The sequence below is a fragment of the Scyliorhinus canicula genome, chromosome 4 (genome assembly GCF_902713615.1).
Source record: "Scyliorhinus canicula chromosome 4, sScyCan1.1, whole genome shotgun sequence".
Taxonomy (NCBI): domain Eukaryota; kingdom Metazoa; phylum Chordata; class Chondrichthyes; order Carcharhiniformes; family Scyliorhinidae; genus Scyliorhinus; species Scyliorhinus canicula.
Genome location: NC_052149.1, coordinates 120,502,848 through 120,521,517, shown reverse-complemented (window position 1 = coordinate 120,521,517; position 18,670 = coordinate 120,502,848). Strand labels below are relative to the sequence as shown.

The 18,670-nt window shown below is 43.5% G+C and overlaps 1 protein-coding gene across 2 annotated transcripts in view; it reads left to right on the top strand.

The window, feature by feature from the left end:
• The first annotated feature begins 2,449 nt into the window (after positions 1 to 2,449).
• LOC119964926 (neurogenic locus notch homolog protein 2-like) overlaps positions 2,450 to 18,670 on the top strand; it is a 183,311-nt gene continuing 167,090 nt past the window's right edge. For both annotated transcript variants that reach the window (XM_038795110.1, XM_038795109.1), the window contains exon 1: positions 2,450 to 2,785. In XM_038795110.1, coding sequence (XP_038651038.1) covers positions 2,722 to 2,785 — 64 coding nt within the window. In that variant the 5' untranslated portion in view covers positions 2,450 to 2,721. The remainder of the gene's footprint in view (positions 2,786 to 18,670) is intronic.

Sequence of the window (18,670 nt, the reverse complement as noted above, 5' to 3'; positions counted from 1 at the left end):
CTGACTGAATTACTGGATTCTTGACCTGCAAATCTTTGAGTACATGTCACAAGATGTCCCATTCGGTAACAGGATCCAGAATGCAGGATTTGCCTCCTTTTAGAGTAGAAAGTTCTCCTTGTGTTCCGGGCAACATTCCCACCTTGATCAAGAAATAAGCCGATTTTCTGGTTGTCATCACATTTGGACATTGCAGCACCTGACTGTTGCCAAATTGGTTGCCATGGCAGCATTTCAAAATGTCTTCATTGGCTGCAAAGCACCTGAGGAAGTCATGGGGAACTGTGTAATTAAAATTTCATAACATTAAAGGATATATCATTAGTCAATTGCATCCCATTAAAATCACATTCCCATGGTCCCAGCAGCTTGGAAATGAAAGGATGTGACTGTTTTCTGGCACCCATCAAGTTTCTCACAGAAATGCCCCAAAAAGACACATGCAATGATTTTCTTTTTCATAGCGAATCACTGTCATTAGGTGGCACACAGCAAGATCTCAGGAGCAGGAAATGTTGGGTGGATCATTCCGAGCCTATCTAGCTTTGGTAGTTATTGTGATTGCTGCACATTCAAACCTGACGCTATTGTAAAGATAGTGGGTCCTCGAAATGTGGAGTCTCCTTTCCAAAAGACTGGGGATCAATTGGAGCTTCAAAGATTGAGGTTTGCTGATTTTTGTTAGGGCATCGAGTGATATGGAGCTAAATAGAGTTGAAGTGCAGATCAGCCATGATCCAATTGAGAGGCAGCGCTGAATGGCTGACTCCTGTTCTGATACAGGTCATTCAGTTCGATGACAGCAAGAAGGATGAGAACCAAATTATGTGGTGTGCCCTCATGACAAAACACAGCATTCAATTCGCCAGTTGGAAAAATAAAACTTAAAGTAACATTTCATGCCTTAACCAAGGTTGATCATATGGGAAGGTTGAAGCCATTCTTTGGATTCGGATTTGTTTATTGTCACGTGTACTGAAGCATAGTGAAAAGTATTTTTCTGCGTGCAGCTCAAACAGATGATTTAGTACATGAAAATAAAATAAAATACATAATAGGGCAGTACAAGATACACAATGCTTTTGATCCCATCTCTAAACTCTGTTCCCTCGCTATCAAATCCATCCTTCCCCAATGACAACTGTTTGAAAGTGAGCCAGCTATTTGCAACCTTGGTGTTGTATTTGATTCCGAGATGTGTTCATGTTCGTGCCATCACAAAGAACGCCTATTTCCATCTCCATAGCATCACCTGACTCCACCCCGGGTAAGTTCACCTGCTGCTGAAACACTCATCCATATGCTTTTGTTACCTCCAGATCCATCTATTCCAATACATTGCTGACTGGACCCCCAAGTTCCACCCTCCGTGAACTTGACATCATCCAAATATCTGCTGCATGTATGTTAACTCGCAGCAAATCCCATTCCCCATTACACCCGGGGTTCGCTCACCTATGGGCTTGCAGTGAAGCAACATCTCTGTGGTCTGGTCCCTCCTTGTCTCTTTAATCTCCTCAGCCCCACAACCCTCGAGCATCTGTGCTCTTTTAATGCTGGCCTCTTGCACATCCTCAATTTTAGTATCTGTACCAATGGCAGCCATGCATTCTCTTGACTGATTCCATCCCTGCACCTCTCTGCCTTGCTTTCCACCTTTCAGGCACTCCTCAAAGCTTACCGCTTCGACCCAGCTTTGGGCCTTCTGACCAATGTCTGTTATACTTATAATAATTTATAATAATCTTTATTGTCACAAGTAAGCTTACATTAACACTGCAATTACTGTGAAAAGCCCCAAGTCGCCACATTCCGCCGTCTGTTTGGGAAACAGAGAGAGAATTCAGAATGTCCAAAAGACCTAACAGCGCGTCTTTTGGAACTTGTGGGAGGAAACCGGAGCACCCGGAGGAAACCCACGCAGATACAGGGAGAACGTGCAGACTCCGCACAGTGACCCGAGCCGGGAATCGAACCTGGCACCCTGGTGCTGTGAAGCAACAGTGCTAAGCACTGTGCTACCGTGCTGCCCACATTAGTTAATTCACCTTTGAGGTGCCTTGGGACGGTGCATTACATTTAAAGCCTTGTGTGAGTTGTTGCTTAATTCCTAAAAGAAGCTAAAACAAAACTTTCAAAAACTTATTTCCATGCATAACCTCAAACTACTAACAATTCTGCTTGGTCGAACTGAAGAGATGAATGGGAGGGGGGTGGGGGGGGGGATAGAAGTTCTTGCTTGACTTCTAAAATAATTGACACATTTTACAAAAAAAACTACTTGAAAACAGAATAATTTAATCCCTCTGTGGCGGGGGGTGGGGGTACTAATTAGTTCCTCCGATTTGAAGAAATAAAAGATAGGATGAGACTTGGTGTCTGGGTTGGGGAGGGGGTGCGGGATAGAGGGCGGTGCTGGAGGAAGGAGGCGGGGACTGAGCGACTGGCGGAGGACTGAGTGAGGCGGTCTCGGAAAGTTACTCTCTGCTACTTTCCAATGTCGGCCAAGTTTGGAGTTGGAGCGTTCGGGGCCGGCGGCCGCGCTGCACAGTCCCCGCAACTTTAATTTAAACGTTTTCCTGCGGGGTGGTTTTTTTCTGTGTGGAGAAACGGGGGGGGGGGGGGGGGAAGACAAAAGAAGAAAAGAAAAAGTTTTCCTCCTTGTTTCCTGGCGGTTTCTATGAGGAGTTGTTGGTTGACAGGAGGGAGAGCTGCCGAGAGATGGGAGCCAGCCGTTTGTGGAGGAATCTGTGGGGCGTCCTGGGTGTAGTTGCTGTGTGTGGAGGTAGGTGAGGGGAGGGGAGGGGGATGTCGAGCGGGCGACCACCCACCCTGGGCTCCTTGGAGTCGGGCTGTCGCCATCCTCCCTCTTTCCCCGCCTTCCCTCAAAACTTTTGACAAACTTTCATCGCGGTAAAAGTCACCGAGAAATCAGGGAGGATTTTTTAAAAAAAATTACTTCCACAGCCATGTAAGACCGATTGCCATCGCAACCTTTCCTAACCTGTGTGCTTAAAACGTTTTTGAGGTGGTGCTGGTGGGGGCTGGGGTGGTTTAAAGAAAAAAAAAAATTTCCGCATGCCCGCAATAGTCGCGGGCAAACGATCCGGAAAGTTCAGTAAAGTTTTGATGATCATTCAGCGCGCTTCTGGACTCCAAGCTGAAGGAACCTTGCCACAAACTCATTCCCCATTGTTAATATTTCCCTCCATCCAGTCATCAGACTGCTGGAGGAGTTGATTAAAAGTTTTCTCTCTCTCTCTCTTTCCACTTGAGTGGCAGATTCTTAACATCCAAAATGAACTCCGCCACCCATTTTCCCCATCTTAAAAACTGCGACAGACCAGCGACTGAAAAAAAAAGTTTCGGTTTAAGGGGAGAACTAATTGTGTGAATGGATGTGGTGCCCATCCCAAACTAGACCAGTATGCGATGGCGGGTTAACCCCCCCCCCCCCCCCCCCCCATATCATCCATATATTAACATTTGCCCAATAGCATATAACCTTGGTTAAAGTTCTGGCAAAACTTTTTTTGGCATTATTCGCGCGATGGAAGAATTCAAAAGCGATCCTTAAACAAAAAAAAACTTTGGCAGCGGTTCCACATCTGGATTGGGACTGCGCCTGGCTTGTTTTCGTTTCTCTGCATTGACAATTGTGCTCCTCCCCCCCCCCCCCCCAAAGCCTTCTGTTTAAAAAAAAAAGTAATAACCATCAAAATTTGTTAACCGTAAGAGTTGGTGCCAGGAAGGGAACTGAAAGATCACCCGGCCCGGGTGACAATGTGGAAATGTTATTAGTCAAAAGACTGATGATTCATGTTTCAGAGAACTGGTGTGTTGAAAGGTTTTACTGTTTGAGAAGAAACTGGCTTGTTTTGGGGGGGGGGGGGGGGGGGTTTGTTGCATGGCAGCAGTTTCTGTCACGATCCAGCCTGCGAGGAAGTTCCATTCATTAAACAGTTGTGAGCGATGTTGACTTTGTGGCTTTTTAAAGAGGTGGTGGACGCCTTGTGCCCAGTTGTGTTGGGATGGCATTGTTTAGTGTTCAGTGGAGGTGAACGTTTTGTTCGGTTCCACCTGTGCATTGTATTTTTCTTGCATTGAGGCAGCAACATCTGTTTTTTTTTCAGTGGTTTCTGTTTGAAGTCCATGGTTTTTGCTGCATAGGTTTGAACAGTGCATGTTTGATGTATTGGGTCACAGGTCTGAAATGCTATTTGACTCCACACCGAGAGACACAGACACACACGCACATGCTGAAACACTGATTTCACTTTTGTCAAAACGTGAGTGCATTCTGTACTTTGATGCTGTCGAATGGGCTGTGCTACGTAACACGTTTTACAAAAAAAAACCCTGCGAAAGCTGAAATAAGCATTTGTGGAAACTCCCTGAGCTGCCAGTAAATGCACCATTCACTGTGAAATAAGAAAGCCACACTTGTGTTTGTACAGCATCCTATCACGTCATTGGAGCACTTGACGTAATGATTTACTTTAGTGACTGTTGTGGAAATGAACACTTATGTGTTATCCATGTATCCAAATTGTGTTGAGTTGTTTGGCCTAAATCAGGATCATCGGGCTAGTGTGAAGAAAGGAAACTCCTCAGTGAGGATTGGGATTTGAATATTCGCTATGTTTGGTCCAGCATGGCAGTAATTCCAAACACAATCCTCAACTAGGGACAGTAAGTCACAGATCATGCTGAGTTAGGTGGGGTGATGGTCAACAACAATAAAAAGATATATTGTTCTTGACCATCCTTATTTTCCAGCCAAGTTGACCGATTTATTTCACCTGCTCCTTTTTCAAGGTGAGAAAATGTACTGAAGTGTCTGTAATGTAAGAATGGTGTTAACCGTTTGTCATTTTAATTAAGCATTATCCTTACTTTAATATCCTTACCTCCCTGTAACTTGCTGAATTTGTCATCATTATTGTTACGTTTGCCTATTTTTATCTGGTATATACAATTTTTTGATGCAAGTTACTTTGCAATTAATCCGTTAGCCTGTGAAGGTGTATCGTGAATAAAATCCAGTTATAACATTTGTAGATGAGTGAAGTACAACATACAGGAAGTAGTCCATCAATTAGCCTCTTCAGCGATGCTTGCTTTGCAATTGTAGGAATGTGTGTGAAAAGGAGGATCAGGTTTAACACTCGTGCAGTTTGTCTATTTCTGCAATGGTTTGGACATGTTCTGTGTTTGGTTCACGCTTGCTGCATTCTCGGCACAGATTGGCGATTGCATTTCACATAAGTGTGGCCAAACACTATGGAATCATCACAACTACAGTTATTAAGCTGTGCTCTTGAGCAATGTGTAAGCCAGGCAGGTAACCATTGCAATGAGCAAGTTAGATACTAAAAAGATCCTACTGTTTGTAGGATGATCTGTTTCTTCAAAAGCAAATGGGAAAAGGCTTAAGAGTTGCAGACTATCCCCTCAGTTTTTTTGTTGCTTTATGTCTCTTAAGATAGCTTATTACTTCAGGAAGCTTGCATGCCTTCTTGAGTTGTGGTGTATTGCTATGCTTGCAGATAATGTATGTTTGCTAATTATTTTAGGATACACTGGTGAAGGGATTTGTAATAAAGTACTTGGAGCACACATCAATAGGGGACAGCTGGGACACTGGGGTTGCGAGGAGAGCTATGAGATTGAGCAAAGTCAGAAAATTCTCTTTTTTTAAGAAAATATTTTATTGAGGTATTTATAATTTTAACAATTTTAAACATCAAATTTCAACAAAAACACAACAGTATAACCAACAAACTCCCTGAGCACAGACCCCAGCCAACATGGCATTACACAAACAATGCCACCTTCCCTAACCATCCCTCTGTTGGTTCTCCTATCCTTGCTCATCTCTCCCATGCCCCCCTGTTGACATTTTTCTCAAAGTCGATGAACGGCTGCCACCTCCGAGCAAACCCCTGCAATGAACCCCTCAAGGCAACTTTAATTTCTCAAGTCTGAGCAACCCCGCCATATCGCTAACCCATACTCCAGACTTGGGGACTTCCAAGTCCCTTTCCATAAATTCTTTTAAGGAAGAAAACCTCTTGTATCTTGGTTTCAACTTCACTCCTGTTAAACATGTTGAGGTTCAAAGACCTGAGAGAAACCATCAAATTCCTACAGTGCAGAAGGAGGTCACTCAGCCCATCGCATCCACACCGACCTTCCGCAAGAGCACCCCATCCCATCCTCGTAACCCCACCTAACCCGTACATCTTTGGACTGAAGGAGGAAACCCACGCAGACAGTGGGAGAATGTGCAAACTTCACAGTCATCCAATGCTAGAATTGAATCCGGGTCCCTGGCGCTGTGAAGCTGCAGTACCAACCATTATGCCACCATGCTGCCCCTGGAGTGAGGAATGGGTGGGATCTCATTAGATGGTAGTGATACACTTGGAAATAATATATCCCAACCTTGGCTCCGGCTCTAAAGTGACCAGAGAGTGTGCTGTGTAAGTGAAGAAAGAAGTGATTGAGGTCATAGAATTATAAAATCCCTACAATCATAGAATCCCTACAGTTCAGAAGTAGGCCATTTGTCCATCGGGTCTGCACCGACCCTTTGAAAGAGCACCCTACCTAGACCCACTCTCCATCCCCTCAACTCCACCTAACCTTTGGACACTAAGGGAAAATTTAGCATGGCCAATCCACCTAACCTGCTCACCTTTGGGCTGTGGGAGGAAACTGGAGCACCCGGAGGAAACCCACACAGGCACTAGGAGAATATACAAAATTCACAGTCACCCAAGGCTGGAATTGAATCCGCGTCTCATGCCGCCCATGGACATATTTCTCAGGAATCATTTAGGGAAGATGTGGTTGGTGATTAGAGCCTTGAAAAATTGGTCGGAATACATCAAGAGGCAGAAAAAATTGATGGAATAGGCAAGTATTGGGCCAGGGCTCATGTTGTCTACCTTGGTAAATACCAGCAAGTAGCCTCAGAGTATTTCCATGACACATTATTTCTCTGGCCCTGCTGCAATCTCCAGAACTGAAAGATGCCAGTTACACAGGGACATGGGAATTGCTGGGCAAAAAGATCAAGGTTCTTCTATTCCCACCTTCTGCCATCATGTAGTTGCACGATCCAATGATAATGCTTGTCGGATAATCATAAATGTTTATCAATTGGCTGATAACAGGACCAGACATGAGCTGAAGAAAACCCCAGCGGTGGGAACCACAAATCCATTCACCGTTTGCCTCTCCAATCACGTCGCATTATTCATACAGTGCATTCTGAAATGTTACTTTCTGGAAGAAAGCTATGTAATTTGTATTTGAATGCATCAATACAAACTGATCCCACCAGCCAGTGAATTACAGGAAGGAAATTTCTTGTGATTCCTTTGAAGCAGCAACCACCATTATATACAAACACATGTAGCACATAATCCTTAAAAGTTAATTTTTACAATTCATATTGGTGGAGTAAACTTTCTCAGTGGTTGAGATGACGTCTGTAATTCGGTTAAAGAAGCACATTTCCAGGCATAGATTTGGGAAGGATGGTTAATGTCGGTGCCAGCTCTCATCACTGTTCTTTCCCAATTCTTCGATTGGGGGATGCAATGATCTGTCCTGTCATTTGTTAAAATAATACTGACTATCAAACTGAATAAGAGGATAAACTGCCCTTCAGAAATTTTTTTTTTCATCTTCGTGAGCTGGTTTTTGCTTTTAGGTGTGGGATATGGATCATGGGCCACTAGTACTTTGCCCTCCTTCAGGTCTGCCATTGGTTTCTCTTACTAAGTGATGCTCTTCTGAAAGTGGCAGCAGAAAGTCCCAAGCCAGAATTAATGAATTTGTAATGGACCCTAGCTTGACGTCTGGCCTATTGGGAAGTGACTGGTGTTGATCTGTTCAAGCTTGGGAAATAATTTCCCGATAGAGAAATAATGGGCTGAAACTTGAATGTGCTTTCTGAACAGGCAAAATCTTCACCAAACCTTGTTGTCGAATGTTGTGCAGAATATTCGACAGTCGGTGAGAGGGGCAGGAATATAGGAAAGAGCCAAGTGGCATGAGTGAGGGGCAAGATAATTGTGAGAACTAGTGATTGGTGCTAAGTCAAGAATTGACTATGCTTTTTTTTGATTACCAATCCCAAAAGTGCAGCACTACAAAGCGCAACGTTTGACCACCAAACATATTTCAGCCGTTCCCAAATGACTCAGCTGGTAAATTAAGCATGTGGTGTAGTATTGAGCTATTCAGACCAGGAAGAGTCCCAATCTAATTTTAATCATCTACATTCAGTAAATTGATCTCAGCTGGGACAACAATGAATATGCTGCAATAAGACTCTATGCCCTTGGGGTAGGGAGGTACAGTGTTCCCTCTTGTAAATAAGTGTCTTTCTAAACAAACGTATGTTTGTTGAATGGTGTTGTTTCCTCCCTTGGGTTTTGCTCTCCAGAGTTGACAACTTCTAGATTATGTCAGGCAGAGGGAAAAAGTCGGTCCATATCGGGGAAGAGAGGAAAGGTTTAGGGGAAACCATTCCGCAATTAATAAGAACTATGGGTTTCTGAACCCAGGATGTTTGGAAATAATTCCAGGAAGTAATTCTAGTAGATATAATAGACCCGAGCAAGAAATGTGCACATTGGAACGCACTTTGTATGGATTCTGAAGTTGTTGCATTGATTTCACAATGAGTTGATCCTGTAGCTCAGCTATGTCATCCAGTAAGTTTTGATCTTTGGTCTTCATTTACTGAATTGGCATCAGCCATGGTAATATCGTTTCAACAACTTTTTTGACTTGCTTGAATGAAAGGAAGGTCGGCCAGTGTTCCCACAGCTGATCACCATCCAATGGCCCAAGCTGGAAAGGATGCAAATTTATGTGGGTGAGAACTGGATCAAGTTTGGTTGTGATTTCCTCTAAGGTTAAATCAATTGCCAGCACTCATGGCTGAAGCTCAGTTATGAATAATGACTCCTTTTATTGAGGTAGCTGTGGTTGACCAACCCTTGTGGGAATTAAACCGACACTAGGGATTCGGGACTTCACCTTCAGAAGGAGAGAAAATTGGTAAAGCAAGAATTCTGAGCATATGATGGAGTTTAGAAATGTTTCCACCCTAATTGTGTATATTGACTGAAGACTTCCTGATGTGATTTCAACGCCAGACTCCTGGTGTGAACAGTAGGGTTCAAGGTTATAACTCTACTTTTCTGTAAGTTTGAACACTGATTGATGCTTTAGAATCAGCAGCTCCTCCAAGTGTCTTTGTATATTTAGACTATTGTCGACAGGTGTGTGATCTTGATTAGGATACAGTGACACCAAGTGGCAGGTTTGCTGCAGCATCATCCTCCAGAGAGAGTTGTGAACATGCGTTTATCTACAAGCAGCTCCCCTGCTCACTCTGGGTGACGGCATACGTTGATGTGGTTGTGAGGGGGTCAAGAAGCTTCCAGGCTCAGTCCCACGTCTGAGGAGTTGGTGGCTAATTTAAGGGAGGGACAGTGCTCTGGGAATGACTGGTGTATTGATAATCCAAGGTTTCTTTGAGTAGGATCACTATAAAACCAGACCCTCCCACTGTTGATTGTCTTTTTGAACATAACTGAGTTGCCCTCTGGAGAATTGATGAAAGAGAAGGTGTTAACATATTGTTGGGGGATGGAGGGTGTAATATTCTGTAGACTGGTTGAAGTGAATGATGAGCTACAGAACATGTAGTTCAAAATAATTTATTGGAGAACAACTGCATGATAAACAACTAACATGAACCAACTATTGTGGAACTACTGCAAATACATCTATCTCCCAGCATGCCCAACTCCCAGGGTCACATGATGGGTTTACAATGCCACCTAGTGGTCGGAGGTCATGCATAACATTATATTTCCAACTCGCCATATGCATATCATCACGTCCCCATTTCTTTGCGCAAGAAAATTATTTACAAGCATTAAATTTTTACATTTTATCATGAGATGCATAAGTATGTACATGTACATATATCTTTTGTTTTACTTTACAGTTGGTTACAAATTCAGTTTTTCTGGCTTGCGTCTTATTCTTGTGGATCTTCTCCGTGTCTGCTGAACTGGCATAGGTTCTTCATGTTTTTTAACATTTGTTATTTGCTTTTTGATGTTCTTCGTGTGTCGCTGTGTCATCCTCTTGTGTTGGTTCCGTATGTTCTTCAAATGTTTTAGGACTGTTGTATGCTTCTTCTGGTGGTTGCATCACAAATGGTTGCTGTACTTTGAGCAAAGCTCTTCTCTGCCTTCTCAAGACCGCACCTTCATCCATAATAATGAGATATGCGTTTGGACCTGCCTGTTGCAGTACTGTTGCCTGTTTAGACCATCCATTGCCTTTGGAGTCTTTTACTCTCACCATATCCACTGGCTGCAGAGGTTGAAGTCTTTTGGCAGACCGATCATAGAATCTCTTCTGCCTCCTTTTCTCGGAGGTCAGTTGTCTTGAGTGGTTCATGGTCTCATGAGGAAAATGAGGTAGTCGTTCATAGTTGCCTGGTCATCAACATTTGAGCAGACGAGAGGCCATTGACTAGCGTTGCCGAACGGTAGCTGAAGAGCGCAAGATATGTATCCTCATGACTGTTGAGTGCTTTCTTTTGGAACCGTTTGGTAATATGCACTCCCTTTTCAGCCTTGCCACTCGACTGAGGGTACTGAAATGGAAAAAAAACTAAATGAAAATTGCTTATTGTCACAAGTAGGCGTCAAATGAAGTTACTGTGAAAAGTCCCTAGTCGCCACATTCCGCCGCCGCCTGTTGGGAGAGGCTGGTACAGGAATTGAACCGTGCTGCTGGCCTACCGTGGTCTGCTTTCAAACCCAACAAATTAGTCCTGTTGCTGTGGGCTGGAAGTAACATGTTGGAAATCACACTGCCACGCAAATTCCGACCATTCACAGCAGTCAAAACAAGGACCATTTCGCTCATGACCACTTCTGGAATGCCATGTCGCGCAAACAGTTTTTTGAATTTCTTAATGACACATCTTGCTGTTGAATTCGATAACTGCGCGATCTCTGGGTAGTTCGAGAAATGCTCTATAACCAGAAGGTACTCCTTTGAATTTAAATGGAAAAGGTCCATGCCAATCTTCTGCCACGGAGTAGTGACTGTCTCGCCGACCTGCACAATTCTTTGGCATGTTTCACAGTTCTCCACCACCAACCCAATGTCCCAGTTGATCCCAGGCCAATAGACTGTCTCCATGGCTCTCCTCTTGCACTTTTCCATCCCCAAGTGCCCTTCATGTAGCTTGACGAGGATCATTGACCACAATGCCGTTTGAATGAGAATTCCACTGATTCCGCAACTGAGATCCATTAACATCACTTCATTCTGCTCGAATATTCTAAAAACTCTAACATGAACCTTTGGGCCATCCTTCATGAAGTACCTTTATCACTTTCTGCAACATTGGGTCTTTCTTAGTTTTTTTCTCGAATACCCTTTGACTTGTTGTCAGAGACTGTCACCATGTTTACGTGCTTGTCCTCATCCAGCTGGAGTGTTGCCTCTATGCCGGTAGCTTTGGAAAGCGTGTCAGCTATGATCAGATAAGATGTTTAACCGGTGTGTACACCATCTCAATCTTATCGCTGCAACTTCATAAACATCCCACTAAGGTTTTTTTTTATGATGGTGGCCTGTGGTCAGTCTCCACAATGAAGGTTGAAAGCCCATACACCTAATCATGGAACTTCATTAATCCATTAATGAGCCCAAGACACTTTTTAAAAAAAAAAAAATTAAATCCGTGCGTATTGCCTTTCGGTGTCGGACATCGCCCTGGACGCATGTGCCTTTCAGTGTCGGACATTGCCCTGGACGCATGTGCCTTTCGGTGTCGGACATCGCCCTGGATGCATGTGCCTTTCAGTGTCGGACATCGCCCTGGACGCATGTGCCTTTCAGTGTCGGACATCGCCGTGGACGCATGTGCCTTTCGGTGTCGGACATCGCCGTGGACGCATGTGCCTTTCGGTGTCGGACATCGCCCTGGACGCATGTGCCTTTCGGTGTCGGACATCGCCCTGGACGCATGTGCCTTTCGGTGTCGGACATCGCCCTGGACGCATGTGCCTTTCGGTGTCGGACATCGCCCTGGACGCATGTTCCTTTCAGTGTCGGACATCGCCCTGGACGCATGTGCCTTTCGGCGTCGGACATCGCCCTGGACGCATGTGCCTTTCGGCGTCGGACATCGCCCTGGACGCATGTGCCTTTCGGTGTCGGACATCGCCCTGGACGCATGTGCCTTTCAGTGTCGGACATCGCCCTGGACGCATGTGCCTTTCAGTGTTGGACATTGCCCTGGACACATGCGCCACTGGCAGCCAGTCTCCTTCCAGATTTTGCTGGAACAGGCCTGCCCCGAAACTATCCAGTGATGCATGGGTTAAGATTTTCCTGTTCTTGGTTGGGTCAAAGAATGTGAGCAGTGGTGCTGTGGTAAGCGAAACCTGCAGTGCCTGCGACTGGAATGCTGCATCCTACTTTATTGATCGTCACCCTCGGATGTGCTCTTTTGGCTGCCAAGTTGGGATGAACTTGTCCACAAAATTAATCATGCCTAGCATTCTTAATGCCTTTTTGTATCCATAGGACGTGGCATCTGCAGAATTGCCCTTATCTTGTCTTGATCGGGCTGAACACCTTGTGCGGACAGCTTGTCTCCCAGGAAGGTGACACTCTGCACCTGACTTGTCATTTCGCCCTGTTTAACTTTAGATAATTTAAAAAATACCCTTTAGGACCCTTAGCAGACGCTTATGTTCATGTTCTTCCCGAGTCGACCCCCAAATAATAGTGTCATCCACGTACACATGGATTCCTTCAACTATATGCTCCATGGCGCGATGAAATATCTGTGAAGCTGAGATGATACCAAATGGCATTCGTAAAAAAACAAAACCTGTTGAATGTGCACATTTTTGTGCTTGCTTTTTCTAGCTTCAATTGCCAAAAGCCTTGTGACACATCCAATTTGCTGAAACAGGTTGCTCCTGCTATTTCACATGTTATCTCCTCCCTTTTTTGGCCTAGGGGAGTGTTCCCTTTTAATATTGAGATTCAAATCCTGCGGATTTATGCAGATTCTTCAAGTCCTCATTATGTTTCTTTACACAGACCATGGAATTAACCCTGTCTGTAGGGGCTTCAATATGTTTAATAACACGCAAGGCAGTCATTTCTCTCCAACTCTGCCTTGATTTTATCCCTTGATGGCGCCGGCACGTGTCTCGGCGCATGAATCACAGGCTTCGCATCTTCATTCAACTGAATCTTGTACGTGCATGGTAACGTACCAAAACCGTGGGAAAGTTTTTGGGGTATCATTCAATATGGAGTCTCATGAGGGACGAGAGCCTGTTGCAGCACTGTCTGCACTGTAAACTCCACACACGCCTCTACTCCAATTAAGGACTCACGGTTCACCGCCATCACAGAAAATTTCAATTTGTACCTTTTTTGGTTTTGATTTCAACATGAAGCTCACATGCTCCTAACGACAAGATTTTGTTACCATTATAATCTCTTAATAATACCGTTCTGGTAACTATTTTTGGCTGAATTCGCAGGCTTTTTTACGTGAGACAGGTTGTGGTTGATCCTAGCACCTGTGTCAAGCTTGACTGTTATCACTGTGCCATTTATCTTTTAATGGCACCATCCATTTATCTTTATGATTATTTGCCTTCAATTAACTATTGCTGCAAATTGGTACAAAAACATTTCTCTTTGAATAACTTGAGTCTTCATGTCTTCGCTGGAGACCACGTCTACAAAGTATGTGTTCTCTCGGCACACCTCGATCATAGCATTCATATTATTATTTTTTGATTCAGATTGTGTCCTTGCTTAAGATTGGGCTGCAAAATTATTCCAGACATTACAGATGGCACACACTTTCCATAAGCATGGTATTGCCGTGGCATATGCTGTTTTGCATATCGCAGACAATGGAGAATTGGGGCAGCCACTCCAAATGGTCTCCTGCATTGGGTGCACGTTTCTTATTCGGCGTCACCACACTAACGGTGTCTGCAGCCTCTTCTGTCTTCCTGCCAATACTATGTAGCCAGCTCATTTAATGTGACATATTTGAATGGCACTTTCAAGTTGCAGGTCTGTTTCCTGTAGAAGCCACATGCGTACTTTCTTACTGGAGATTCCGAAAACTATCTATTCTCGTATCATTGATGACTGGAGTGTGCTGAAGTTGCACGACTGCGCCTTCTATCGCAAGTCAGTGAGGAAGCCATCGAATGCCTCTCCCGTGTTTGGAGTGTACATATGGAATATATAACGTTCAAAAGGTTTCATTTTTTTCTTGAGGAGCAATGCTGATCGAATTGTTTAAACACTTCTAAGAAGCTTTTGCTGTCAGCCTCGTTTTCAAATGCATAAGATCTTAATTGCTTGTGAACCTGCTACAGTGAGTAGCAACGTGATATGACCTGTCAGGCTGTGCCTGCAGACTGAGGGCTGCAAAATAAAGTTTAAACTATTGCTTAAACACCCAATTTTTGTCTACGTTACCGGTAAACCAAAGCTGTTGAGGTGCCTTGATACCTTCCATCCCAGGCTTCGAAGTTTTACCACGCATTGAGCATCAGATGCCTATAGCGTGCAAGGTTAGTTGCAAAAATTTGTATCCTTTCTAATGCTGTGGAGTTATTTTTAGTGGTTCGGATTTTTGCATACAGATTCTTTAAGTTCTTTTAAATCATCAATCCTGGTACTATGTCATGTTCTGTAGACTGGCCAATGTGAATGATGAGCGACAGAATATGTAGTTCAAAATAATTTATTGCAGAAGAACTGTGTGATAAGATAGTTCTGATAAATGAACTAATAAACAACTAACACTGAACAACCACTGTGGAACTACTGCAAATACATCTATCTCCCAGCACGACCTACTCCCAACTCTCAGACTACAGGGTCACGTGATGGGTTTACAAATGCCACCCAGTGGTCGAAAGTTGTGCAGAACATTATGTACAAACTTGCCTTATGCATATCATAAGAGGGTAATAGGTGTTGGGATTGTTGGTTTGAGAATTTCCTGTTCTGGCCCACTAAATGCACTGAGCCAATTAAGTAATTATTACGAGAGACAAGTATTGAAGGAAATGTGATAATTTGTGTAGGGGGCTGGATACAGGACCAAAAAGAATAGTGCTGATAAATGTTATATGCACATGTCAAATGGTCATGTGAGGTCAGTCTTGGGACTGTTGTGCTTAAAATAAATATGATCGCAATGTGATTACAGGGACATGACTGAAATTTGCCAAGAACAAAATAGGAAATGTGATTGAAAGTGGATCAAATTGACTTGACACAGGAATACATTGGACGTTTAGACATTATAAAATCGGCGGCATTGTGGCGCAGTGGTTAGCACTGCTACCTGACAGCGCTGAGGACTCTGATTCGATCATGGCCATAGGTCACTGTCCGTGTGGATTTAGCACATTCTCCCAGTGTCTGCGTGGGTCTCACCCCCCACAACCCAAAGATGTGCAGGGTAGGTGGATTGACCACGCTAAATTGCCCCTTAATTGAGAAAAAAGAATTTGGTACTCTAAATTATTTTTTTTTAAAACAACTAACGTGGAAATGTGATTGTGATATATTTTGGGATGAATACAAGATGGATAATGTATATGAACTATTAAACTTAAAGGAGCAGAACATTCACAATTTCATGGAGTTCAAAAGCAGTGATGCTAAATCTATTTGGATCCTTAGTTAAACCACAGTTAGAAAATTGTTTTTTTTTGTGTGAACCCTATTTCAGAAAGCACATCAAGGCCATGGAGATGGCGCAGAAGAGATTCACTGGAAGGTTTTGTGTATAATTAGAAACTCTCCTCTTCAGTAGAACAAAGGTGGTTAGAAACTCTGACTAATGCATTCAAACGTCTGAGGGGTTTTGATGAGGTCAATTGGAAAACATTATTTCTGTTGGCCAGTGAAACAGAAACTGAAGGAAATGAATTTGAGATCACCAAAAGAATGAGGGGAAGAGTTCAAGATCTTAATGCACTGATGGAAGGAGCATTTCATAACTGTTTGTAAAAGGGAAGTTGATAGATACTTGTAAAATGTAGTGTGTAGATGAATAGCACAGAAACAGGCAATTCGGCCCAACTGGTTTATGCTCCACACGAGTCTCTCTCTCACCTCTTATGTCCGTTTTATTGACATGCCCTCTCCCTAGTGCTTCTGTCGCTTACCCTTCAATGCATCCATGCTATTTACCTCACTCACACTCCATGGTAATGAGTGCCACATCCTAACTACTCTCTGGGTACATAATGCTAAATACCCTACTATATTTATAAAGAAAGAATATGAGAAATGTTTTAAAAGCACACATGGGAATGAGATTTGGTGGGTAGTTCCTTCAGATTGGCAGAACTATGACTGTGCTGTACACTGTGTGGCTAATGCACACTGACCTTTCAAAAACTGTTGTCTATCAATTCCCAGGCCTAAAGCATTGTGGGAACGTAATGATTTGTGATCCCCTCATATTTTAGGTGGGCAGTCATTATCCAGATTTGCCTCCAAAAGGTCCACAGGGAACAGAATGTGGATATTGTTTTTGTATTGCTGGTATCTGATATGGGATGCGTGGTACTGGACTACTTTGCTTAGGGGAGAAGCTCACTAAAAGATCGACCTAAATATTGCAATGCAAATATTTGGCGGCACGGTAGCACAATGGTTAGCACTGTTGCTTCACAGCTCCAGGGTCCCAAGTTCGATTCCCAGTCTATGCGGAGTCTGCACATTCTCCCCATGTTTGCGTGGGTTTCCTCCGGGTGTTCCGGTTTCCTCCCACAAGTCCCGAAAGATGTGCTTGTTAGGTGAATTGGACATTCTGAATTCTCCCTTGGTGTACCCGAACAGGCGCCGGAATGTGGCGACTAGGGGATGCTCACAGTAACTTCATTGCAGTGTTAAAGTAAGCCTACTTATAACAATGATAAAGATTATTATTATTATGAAATTGTGCCATGCCAAAAACATCTCGAAGCTTGACAAGCGCACGTGCATAAAAGGCTACCACCAAAATAGCATATCGTAGACCCTGTACTTTGCAGCAGTTTTATTTATCTGATTTGTGACCTGTCTGTTTCCAAAACAACCTTCATGCTTTCTCTGAATAGATTTAATTTATGTGCTCTTTTTTCACTTGGTATATTTCAGAATTGCATGGCCTGTATCAATGGTGGGAATATAGTTCAGATTCAGACAGCTAGAAAACGCGATGTAGCAAGCGGGATTCTGCTTTCTATGGATATAATTTTCATAATTTATTTACATTGGAAAGTAATTTGTCCCCATGGAATCTATTCGGTTCTAAAAACATGTAAATTTTTAAAAAATGAATTGGTTCTCAAAGCTGTTTCCCCCCCCCCCCCCCCCCCCATTTTGTGCTTTATTTGTTATAATACGTGCTGAATTTTGTGTGAAGTGCCTTGAACATTTGCTGCATTACAAATACTGTATAAATGCAAGTTGTTGTGGATTATCTGAAGACAGGGAGATTGGTGGCTTGTTTCCCCAGGATCATTAATCATTATTAGTGTCACAAGTAGGCTTACACTAACACTGCAATGAAGCTGCTGTGAAAAGCCCCGAATCGCCACACTCCAGCGCCTGCCCGGTACACAGAGGGAGAATTCAGAATGTCCAATTCACTTAACAGCACGTCTTTCAGGACTTGAGGGAGGAAGCACCCGGAGGAAAGCCACCCAGACACTGGGAGAAGTGCAGACTCCGCACAGAAAGTGGCCCATGCCAGGAATCAAACCGGGGTCCCTGATGCTGTGAAGCAATAGTGCTAACCACACAGTTAGCATTGTGTTCGATTCCCGGCTTGGGTCACTTACTGTGCAGAGTCTGCACGTTTTCCCCATGTCTGCATGTGACAAGTCCCGAAAGACATGCTTGTTCGGTGAATTGGACGATCTGAATTCTCCCTCCGTGTACTGAACAAGTAGCTGTTGGATGCTCCACCTTAAAAGATAAAAGATGGAATTTAAAGCTGGGCTTTTTGAAGAAAGGAAGACTGATCGTGTTTGGATGATGCCATTGTGCTGAAACGTCAACAACGTTGAATAGTATGGTTTCAACGATGTCCACATATCGGGGTTTTCCTCATTTTTGTTTACAATTGTATCTGTTGTTGTCTGTAATGACTCTGTTAGGTATTTGTCTGTGGAATCTCTGTCATGAGGACAGCATTCGCTGGAATGCAGCATCTATTTGCTTCCTTGTGAAGGTTGCTATAGCACTGAGTTCTGTTTGTCTGCCAAAATAATGCCCAAGAAAAGAGTTTGTTTTCATGTGTAGGAAGCTGTTGCTGCCTCATGGATTTTAAGTGAATTGAGAATGGAGCAGTGACTGTCGGTGTCCGTAACGGCTAAATAAACCCAGGTTCAATTTGTGAATTGTTTGTGTGGACTCCTTGAATGTTTTTCATAAAAATCTGAGTTGACTGTATGGTGAAATTCTGTTCCATCTTGTGTCAATAACAAATCTATAAAGTCTGGCCATGATCTGACCCTGGTGTTCACTGTGGCATATTTCTGATCTCTGACTC